The following is a 10,651-nucleotide window of genomic DNA, read 5'->3' as shown; positions in this document are numbered from 1 at the left end:
CTGCGTCACATTTGTGGAAATGTTTTTGTGTGTGAACTGATTCTGTGTGTGTGTGTGTGTGTGTGCGCGCACATGGGACAGAAATGGTTTTGAAGTCGAATCAATGGCAAAATGGCTCTGGTGGCCACATCTCCAGGGCTTTCAGTTGAGGAGCATTCTGCGGCTCCCCACATGGAGCGCATTAACTCACTCACTTTAATTTTTCTGTTCTTTTTTCTTCTTCTTCTTCTTCTTTTTCTTCTTCATCTTTATGGTTTTGCATCGCTGTTTCCGGGCTGCTTGAAAGCCGAGGAGCAGCTGAAGACATGAAAGATACAACTCTGCTCCCTGATCTCCTGGTTCTCCCCTCCTCCTCCTCCTCCTCCTCCTCCTCCTCCTCCTCCTCCTCCTCCTCCACCACTGTCTTCATGTTAGCCGTTCAACAGCACACTCTTCTCTCCTCTTAATAATCGCTTCTTCTTTGACTTTCCCCCCTCTCCTTCCCGTCTCTTTTCTCACCGCCATATCGTGTTCGCTTTTATTTTCTTCTCATATCCTTTTGTATCTTGTTTGATTTTCTCTTGTTCAAATTGCTCTTCTTCACCTCTCTTCTGCTTTCATCTTCCCGTTTTCTTCGCTACGTCTTTTCCTTGTTTTTCCTCTTTTCTTTTTCCTTTGCTCTTTCCCTTTGACATTAGGTTTCCCGTGCATAAGAACGTCAGGCTTACAGTCGTCCTGCCTTAAACTCAGCAGCATGGCGCTCTTCTCTGCAGCCTATCGTGCCGTGTGTAGTCACTGGTGGGTCTAACGCAGAGGAATGGTTCCCCAAATGCTTTGTTTTGTTTCTGACAGCCAGACCCGAGAATAAAATTAACACAACCGGCAGAATCAAAACATTGTATTTTCAGTTGGTTGCGATACTCCGACCGCTTTTCAGCGGTGCATTTGAGTGTTATGAAACAGCTTCTTGTGATGGATATATTACTTCTTCAACGTGTCTTCAGTGGAGCGGCCTCGGTCTCGTGGTTCCGTTTCCGGATTAGCTAGTGGGTTCTTGTTCATTGGGTGTTTTGGACACGCTATACTGCCCGTTGTGTACACGCTCACGTGACCAAGAAGTTGAACGCAGGCAGCGCTGAAAAGACATGGATTTTCCCCGAAGTGGGATCCGCAGCAGTATCAATTCAACTTCAGGGCTCTCTGGAGATGACCTGCTGCTCAAATGTCTACACACTCTTGTACTGCTTTCCTGCTGTTCATGCATTTCTCATTTCCATAGAGCAGTATCAAGATGAGACGCTGTGCTGATTAATATTGTTTATTATTTTAATTTAGTATGGGTTTATTTGACAGGGACAGTAAACATAAAAAAAACGTGACAGTTAGGCTGGAAGCCTATTTTACATCTGCAGACCCTGGGCATGTCACACATTAAAATACATTACTTTAAATACAATTTCATCATAAATACAACCCTTAGGGACTGTGAGGGCTGGCATTACTAAGGGAAATATGTACAATTAATAAATGATGTAGAGAATAAAATACTTTTTACATCCAACATAAAACATACAACAGCAATAACGGTGCTACTGATGAAGTAATTAATCTAAATGCCATGTACACATTTTATCCACTAAGCATAGGAAGGGGAGAAAGAGAATGTAGGTCAGGCCTGATGCCTACGCTTAGTGCTCGGACAGGGAGCTTAATAAGGCCAGGGAGGCGTGTTCGTACACAGACATGTTTTGTTAATTAACATGCGTTTGTACACTCAACTTAACCACACAAACACAACACACGCACACAAACACACAGGCGTGCTTGTGTGCAGCGAGGGACCTTGTTAAACGTGGTCCTCCTGGGCTCGCGGGTTATGTTCGCCGTTGTTTCAAGTGAAGTTGACAGTCGCTCCTACATGCTCGACATTCATCTGAGAGAGGCGGGGTCGCGACCTCCCAGTGCCTCTTTGTTGTGGTTCACCCCGAGTGCACAGCAGGTTGCCTTTGTTATTGAAACAAAGTTCAGTGTATTAAACGGGGGGCTTTGATGGCCGCTGTTAGTTTCTTACAAAGAGGAGTGACTTCATTTTATAAATGTCTTCCCCCCCCCCCCCCCACCCCACCCTCACCCACAACCCCCCTGTCCGCTTTCTACCCTGAAAGGAAAATACAGAATGAATTATGGCCTTTTATGGCATTTGGCTACGTATTATTGTTGTTATTTTAGATTAAAATGAGGTATCGCTGCATTGAAGTGGAGTTCAGTCAGCAGAACAGAGCACAGTGGCTTTCTGTCGGCTTTATGGCTCCGCTCGACAATGGAGCCGCGCAGCGGGGGCACATCCTGTGAAACCTTGATCACGTTAAGATACGCCAGGCATTCTCCCCCCTGGACGTCTGCTGAGTGATCGCTGTGCTGCTTGAATGGCACTGTCCAAAGGAAAGATTTAGCAATATTGCTTCCATGCATCGGGGGAACGGAAAGTCCAATGGAGGACAGATAGGCAACGCCGAAGTGATCCTGAAAAAATGTAAACTTCCTCAACATGGCCGTGCATACAAAACAGCCGCTTTGGTTCGGACCTACATTACATACAATGAGTGCGTGAGTCAAACCTCGCTCTCTCTTTTCGGGTTATGGGGTTCAGCGAACTGCACTGCATGCAGCGCACCATGATGAAGTCACCCCGAGACGACCTGTCCAGCTCCGGATCACAGCACCCTGGACGCCTTGGTCCACTCGCGCAGTTAGCTCTATTGTCACTTCCCTGCGATGTCACCAACGCGGACCTCTTTTTTTTTCCCCCCAATAGCCCAGAGCTGGGCTTCCTTTGATGATGTCACTGCCAGACCATTCAAACCGCAGTATGGTTTTTATTGTTAGAGTTTCTTTTTTCCTCTGTTGAATTCCCTTTGCACGTGTGTATATTCATGCACATGTCTGAGTCACAGCGGATCATTCTTCTTTGTTATTGCTACGTGAGCACATCTACTGTATACTCACGGCCGCGCACCGTCCCGACTCCCCGCTAATAGAACTAAACCAAAACTGTTTGTTATCTTTTTTTATTCTGTTTGCCATTTCAGAGGCCCGCCTGTAATCCTGAAAATATACAGTCGGCACCGATGTTAATATTCTTCACTAATCCAAACCCGGCTGAACCGCTGACCTCCCTGAAGACGCTATCCCGCTCTGGAACCAGAGTAAATGTTTGTGCGTAGAGTGGGCGTCCCATCTTCCAGTCCGTTTCCCTCGCTATTTTACTGTACTACTTCGTAGGAAAGCAACCATGTCTCTCACCATCCACCTCTTCCATCCCATAATAACCCCCTTTTTTTTTTTTTTTTTTCGTTTCCTGATGCCTGATCCCAAATTGGAACCTACTCGTGATTCAGCTGGTAGCAATCATCTACATATGCGGTGTTCACATGTAGAAGGTTACATCGTCCTGTTGGATGAACCGGCCAAAGGAACGGCTGGCATTTTGATGATATGACACTTGCTTCCGCACATTAGCCTGACTCCAGCCAAGCCGTGCTGACGCACACTGACAGCAGCAGGGGTCGGGAGGCGCACAGATGCACATGGGATGTGATTGGCACTTTGGAGACTCCTGGTTTCACACTTTGGGGATTATCCTCCATGTTTCCACAGTGTTCTGCGTGGCCACGGCAGGGGGATGACCTCATAATTGACCACAGCAGGTCCGGATGGTGTGTGTGTGTGTGTCTGTGTCTGCGTGTCTGTGTCTTTGTGTGTGTGTGTGTGTGTCCTGAGAGTGATTGCAGTGGGATGTGGAGCCATTAAGTAATACCATAATATAAAGTAATGGCTGGAAAAGGTGGATTCAGCAGGGATGGGGGCCAATTGCTACAATGCATAGTTGTGTTCTGGATGTAATGCCCTCCGTCAAGAAATTGGTGGATAGTTCCGAGATTATCGGCGGTAGAGTGCAAGGTGTGTTAACGTGCATGTTAGAGTGGGCCCAAATACAGCCACGTGTTTGTGTTTTACAAACGGACATATCACTTTTAAGCTGATCGTTGAAATGAAACCCTTGGAACTGGAATCAACAAGTGATCGTGTGTGTGTGTGTGTGTGTGTGTGTGTGTGTGTGTGTGTGTGTGTGTGTGTGTGTGTGTGTGTGTGTGTGTGTGTGTGTGTGTGTGTGTGTGTTCCCTCATTGTCCCGTTTTCCTTTGAGCCCCAATCTTGTCCCTCAGTATCCCCGCTTCCACTTGCATTTCTAAATTTAGACCAGGAATGTGCTTCGGGGGCACTCTCCTGGCAGCGGTGGTTACAGAGAGGACTGGGTATCTGCCTTAATTGTAGATGCATGTGGACACAGCCTGGGAAGAGAGGGTAGGAGGCAAAGAGAGCCTAAGAGACAGAGTGAGAGACTGACTCATAGAGAAGGAGCGAGAGAGAGAGAGAGACCAAGGAAGAGGGAGTGCGACAGAGAGTCACACAAATCTACGTACACGGATTTCTCTTTGCCATCTTTATATTCTCTCTTTTTCTTTCCTTCCTCCCAGCAGCTGGGGCTTACTGGTTCTCTTAACAGCAAGAGCTTGGTGGGGTGGATGTTGGTCTTTGCTTCTGCTGGATACCCGCTCCCCCCCCTGCTCCCCATCCCATCCCTCTTTTCTCATACTCCTCACTTCAAGAGGAGAGCCCCACCTCCCCTAACGCGACGCACATGGAGCAGAAAGGTTGCGGCCTTCCTCCTCCGCCGTCTCTCCCGCTCCCTGTCGCTAGGAAAATCTGACATTTCTGTTAAGAAAATAAGTAAATAAATAATTAAAGTGCACACATCCTGTCCTCATTAAGCCAGGCAGGGAAGCAGGGGTTGTGTGTGTGTGTGTGTGTGTGTGTGTGTGTGTGTGTGTGTGTGTGTGTGTGTGTGTGTGTGTGTGTGTGTGTGTGTGTGTGTGTGTGTGTGTGAGAGGGGGGGGGGGGGGGGTTCTGGCATGGCAGAACCTATGGAAGCCTGGCCCAGCAGAACAGAAACACAGCAGAACAGAACAAGCAGGCAAGCTGCGGTGTGTTTTCATACGGCTCTTGCTCCCTTAGCCTTTGATGACACTGTTTAGAATAGGAAATATCTAATAAGTCAGCCATTCTGTCTCATGTGCTGCCAGCGGCTTTGGTTGTACGTCTGGCGTTCCTGAAACACTATCTACCACCGCTACAATAATATACATTCAGAGGGAAGGTTTGGGGGTCTTCAGGAGTTGTGGGGTGTCTCAGAGAGAGAGAGAGAGAGAGAGAGAGAGAGAAAGAGAGCGCCGCGGACCAACAGAGAAGAGAGAGGGATAAGTAAGACAACGGAGTCCATGCTTTAATAGGAACCATGTGCAGGTCCGCACAGACCAGGGTGGGATCGGACGAGACGCACCTTGTTGAGAATTTTTCTCTCTCTCTCTGTCTGTCACCATCTTCTTTAACTCTCTCTCTCTCTCTCTCTCTCTCTCTCTCTCTCTCTCTCTCTCTCTCTCTCTCTCTCTCTCTCCTAAATAAATCAAGCTCCTGTTTAAACAGACAGCGGTAGCTAATTAAAAGTGACGCCCGGCCCATTAGTGTGGCTGGGAGCAGCACGGTGGGTGCCATGGGCTTGGTTGTGCGATAGAGTGGGGCCTAATGGTGTTGGACACGTCAATGGAGACACTAATGAACTGGCCTAGGGTCCTGGGACACACCTGACTAACCCTCAGCCATGACCAGGGTGTCTTAATTGATGTGAGCCTGGGATGGAATGTTATAAGAGGGAGAGAGAGAGAGCCATAACTTGGTATCTTCTTGCTCTTTCCCTCTATCAAACATAGATTTAGTATCCAACATATAATTCATTCAAAAACATGACTATGAATGTATTATTTAGTAGGTAGCATTGTTCTATATGCCTCTGTGTACTGTGTGTGTTTTCCTCTGTACTGCAAAGCACCCAGACCTTTATAGTCGTGAGGATGAGAAGGAAAGATAACTTTTTTTCCTATTCTTTTATGAAACCAAGCAATCTACCCACGTTGATTTATATCATCTGTCACTGCTGAAAGCTTTTTACTGCCACAATGTCTGGAATTCTCCCGACATCTGCTGCCTGGAGAGCAAAGAGAGTCGACTGCGCTATGCTCTGCTTTCTACATTATACCACACAGTCCCCACCCCTTCGCCCTGGGCACAGCCCGGCTTTAAAAGACACTTTCCAATCTCGTAAGAAGTGCAAAAAAGATTTTGAAGACCGCAGAAGGAAAGAAAGGCCCCACTACATGCCGTCAGTGCCTCCCGTTGTCGCCGTGGGACTCTCTGCTGCTCTGGTCAATTTGTCCATGGTTTCAATCAAGCAAGTTATTTGGTGAGGGGTCCCCTCTTGTCACAGAGGAGATCCAAACAAGCAACAAAGCTCCCAAAGGAAACGGAGAAGAAAGTCGTAATGTGATGCGGAGATTCCTTTCTGTGACTGTAACAAAGCAGAGCGCATCTTGGTTTGTTTTGGGATGAAGCAGTAATCTGTTTTCATGTAAATTCAATTCTTGTGTCCATCTTGTTTTATCGGGACGCTGCACATGTTCTGGGGTGTCCGTGGACGATACACGTGTTCCATCTGCAAGTTGTTGGTCTGTGTGTGTGTGTGTGTGTGTGTGTGTGTGTTTGTGTGTGTGTGTCTGTGTGTACACGTTGTGTACATCCGCTGCATTCTGCTTTTGACATTATGAATGTCATATAATTACTATAATTAGAAGTATGAACACCAGTATTGATGCTAGTGATTGTAGTTAATGTAGCTATGAACATCTCAATAATCATGCCATAGAAACTGCTCATTAAAGCCGAACTGCCTGACGTAGAAAAATGAATCCAGTTGTGGTATGCTTTGGTAGCGGTGTGTGTGTGTGTGTGTGAGTGTGTGTGTGCGTATGCGTGTGTGTGTGTGTGTCCTAGTTCAGCATGTTTGAGATCTCGGGGCATTAAAAGTCTCCAAGAGGTCTCCATTAGCACGATGGCTCTTTAAGAGCTGGTCTGAATCTGCATGGTTTACCAGTGTGTTTACGCGGGCCAATCCGATACACTTCCCATGATTTCACGCAAAGTTATGTTTGTGTCAATAATGTGCACGGTTTATGTCCTAAAGTCTGTTATCAATGTCTGTGTCGTGGAAACATGGCTGTTCTCATTATAACGACTATATCACAAACGAGATGAGGGTCTTTACTTCATTATTGGTTTATCCAGCACGCCTGTTGTGTAGGCATCAGAGGCTTTAAGGATACCTCCACCTCACTCCTCCTCAATGTCCTCCCCTTTTCACCTCCAGGTGCGTCGCAAGGAGCAGAAGCGGCGAGGTGGGCGGGACACGGCGGCGGGGGAGACGACGGCGGCGGCGGCGGGAAGGCCCGGCGGTGAAGCCCCACCATCCTCCTCCTCCCGGCACAGCGCGGCCGGGGGGCGGGACAGCGGCTTCGGCAGCGACAGCGCCCGCATCCGCATCGTGCAGATCGAGCAGCAGAGCGGCGCCAGCCACCACCGCCTGGCCCGGCCCTCGCACCAGTCCACCATCACCAAGAACCTCAGCTTCATCCCCTTTGACGTCTTCCTCACCGCCAGCAAGCTGTCCCTCATGACCTACGCCTGCTCCGGCCTGGACCCCGCCCACGGCCTCGCCCAAAGCCCCGCCCCCTACCGGAGGAGGAACCCGACCGGAGAAAAGGTAGACAATTCTACAGGGAATGGAACACTGTTGACCAATGGTGGGCCCTCGTGTCGTGGTTGATGTTATGTAAAGAACATGTTATATCGATAACGATTCAGAATTGAATCGGATGACAATGATAAAAGACTTGATGCCTAAATACCAGGTCAGGTTAACCCCCTGTGATGAAAGTCTGCATTGCTGAAATATCCTCTTGTATAATATGCTTTACTTTAACAGTACCTTGTACAGTACAACACAATGTAAAATCTCTTTAATCTGTCAGTGGCTCATATTGATGCTGTTATCCTCTGAATGTGAAAGCATATGTACTGTTCACATGCCCTTTTCTTTATAGTTTGAGGCTAATAGGTTCCATTTTGAGCCTGGTCTTGATATAAGTGCTGTAAAGACAGAGAAGGGGCTTAAAGACTTTTTGGGCACTCACCCAGAAGCCATTGTTGGCTGCAGTACTCCACTCGCCTTTTTTGGCAAATTATTTTCTGCTTCAGGCTTTTAAGTTAACTTATAGGCTGCAAACAATTTACTTCTGATTAGCAGTGTGCATTACTACCCAGATAAACATTTGTGTAGATTGTTACATTAAAGCTAGGGTAGTTGATTTATTTTAGAATATTTTTTGGTCACATTTGTTTAAATTCTCTTTACAACCTGGCAGCAACATTAATGAAATGCTCTGACAACATTTTTTAACATCTGGAATCGGTGGCAGTCGCAGGCCTCTACTACACCGCCATATCATTTGATTCGACCCGACCAGTCTTCCACACAGCTAGGCCTATAGCTTAGGCTAGCAAGCTGATCACGTCCTTCGGAGGAGTGGCTTTGGAGGCTGATCCAAAGGGATGGGTGGGATTTTTCCGGTTGGATACGTTAAATCTAGTATACTCTGGTTTGTTTCTCCAAAGTTGCCTTCCCTAGCTTTGATTGAGTGACAGAACACCAGTTGCATGGTTAATATATCTCAGCCCAACTATTGGTGTCTTTAATGCAGTAGCAGCCTATCTGAACGGAACCTATAGCTTCATTACTTTTCAAACAACTGTTTTCCCAGTGCTACCTCCACTGTTGTGTGAAGTGATGGAATAACGATAATAGCTCACAGAAGGTTGTATCTACTATGCATCTATCGAATAACTTGTCAAGAAAATAAAAAAGCAATCTTAATATACAACTCAAAGTCAGCTCATAAACTAAGTCTTGAAAAGGCTTGTAGTGGTGTGCTCTGACACAAATATATGTTGTCCATCACCTCAAGCAATACACGATATTACATAGAACTACTCATTTACTCCTACCCAGGTCGGGAAGAGCGCCCTGAACCTGCCTGAGACCCTAGCCGCGACCCCCCATCAGCCTCCGTCCTCCACCGCCCCGGACTCTCCTCCGCCCTCCTCTTCCTCTCCCGGCCCCGCCGCGGCCCCCGCCGCGGGCCCCGCCCAGGGCACCCTGGCGGCCCTGACCGCCGAGGACCTGCTCAACAGCAACAGCCACCCCTCCCTGTCCCCGCGGCCCCCCACGCCGTCCGGCCTGCTGGCCCTGGACGGCCTGCCCAGGCCCAGCCGCTCCTCGGCCCGCCAGGCCCTGGGGGTGACGGTGGTGAGGCAGCCCGGCCGCAGGGGCCCCGGGGACCTGGTGCTGGAGCCCCTGCTCCACCTGCAGGTGGTGCAGCCCTCGGCCCTGATCAGCTGCCACCACCGCAAGCAGAGGATGGAGGTGTCCGTGTTTGACGTGGCGCTCCGCGGGGTCAACTCCCACTACAAGTGTCTTGGTGAGAGTGTGTGTCTCTCTCTCTGTCTCTGTCTCTCTCTCTCTCTCTCTCTCTCTCTGACTCTCTCTCTGTCTCTCTCTTTCTCTCTCTCTCTCTCTCTCTCTCTCTCTCCCTCTCTCTCTCTCCCCTCATCTCTCTCTCTCTCTCTCTCTCTCTCTCTCTCTCTCTCTCTCTCCCTCTCTCTCTCTCTCCCCTCATCTCTCTCTCTCTCTCTCTCTCTCTCTCTCTCTCTCTCTCTCTCTCTCTCTCTCTCTCTCTCCTCATCTCTCTCTCTCTCTCTCTCTGTCTCTTTCGATCTCTGCTGCTGTAATAAATAATATGCTCTGTAACTGATGATATCCTATACTGTAGTGTAGAAGAACATTTCCTTGACAAACAATGTTGTGTTGTGTTGATATTAAACTATTGTGATCTTATCTTTGCTGGGGATGTAATATATGTAATAAAAAACATAAAATAAAAACAAACTTCTCTCTCTCTCTCTCTCTCTCTCTCTCTCTCTCTCTCTCTCTCTCTCTCTCTCTCTCTCTCTCTCTCCCTCTCTCTTCAGACCCAGGTAAGAGTCTACCTGAGTCTCTAGACTACACCGTGACGTGGCTCCAGACGGCAGGGGGCGAGACAGACTGCAGGACCGGCATCCCTCCTCCTCTGCTCTTCCTGCAGATCAAAGACTTCCTCAACGGCCCAGGTACAACAAACACACATGGACGCAAGGACACACACACACACATATGTGACGCAAAATCCACTTACAACACAGTGTATGACAATTACTTCACACATGATCTCATATTAAGCCATTTCACACTTGCTCCATGTCGGGGAAATGACTGGTATCCTCTGAGGCAGTGAGAGGGGGGGCCCAAGCACTCACACACACACATGCACTAGCACACACACAAAGATGCCGGCTCTCTGACCAAAACGCTAAGGGCTTTTCTCTGCACTGTAGGGAGGATGTTTGTATGATGTAAGTATATATGTGAAGCCATGAGCTTCCTCAACAGGGTCAAACTTCCATAACTCACTCCTTTGATTGTGACTATATATATTTATATGTGTGTGTGGGTGTGTGTTTATGTGTGAAAACATATCTGTTCACACTACATTATGGCCCATTCAAAATAAAGATGATCTCTTGTTTCTATAATATAGCACCTGAAGCAGTTAGCCTGTTGATGAATTGAA

At 47.9% G+C, this 10,651-nt stretch overlaps 1 protein-coding gene across 5 annotated transcripts in view; it reads left to right on the top strand.

Moving 5' to 3' along the window:
* The window catches only part of vps13b (vacuolar protein sorting 13 homolog B), a 331,160-nt gene that overhangs the window by 223,368 nt on the left and 97,141 nt on the right, over positions 1-10,651 (top strand). For all 5 annotated transcript variants that reach the window (XM_030370003.1, XM_030370004.1, XM_030370002.1 and 2 more), the window contains exons 35-37: positions 7,297-7,689; positions 8,995-9,463; positions 10,014-10,151. In XM_030370003.1, coding sequence (XP_030225863.1) covers positions 7,297-7,689; positions 8,995-9,463; positions 10,014-10,151 — 1,000 coding nt within the window. The remainder of the gene's footprint in view (positions 1-7,296; positions 7,690-8,994; positions 9,464-10,013; positions 10,152-10,651) is intronic.

Source organism: Gadus morhua, chromosome 11 (genome assembly GCF_902167405.1).
Source record: "Gadus morhua chromosome 11, gadMor3.0, whole genome shotgun sequence".
In the NCBI taxonomy this organism is placed as follows: domain Eukaryota; kingdom Metazoa; phylum Chordata; class Actinopteri; order Gadiformes; family Gadidae; genus Gadus; species Gadus morhua.
Note: the sequence above shows the minus strand (reverse complement) of the source record. Positions and strands in the feature narration are given on the sequence as shown.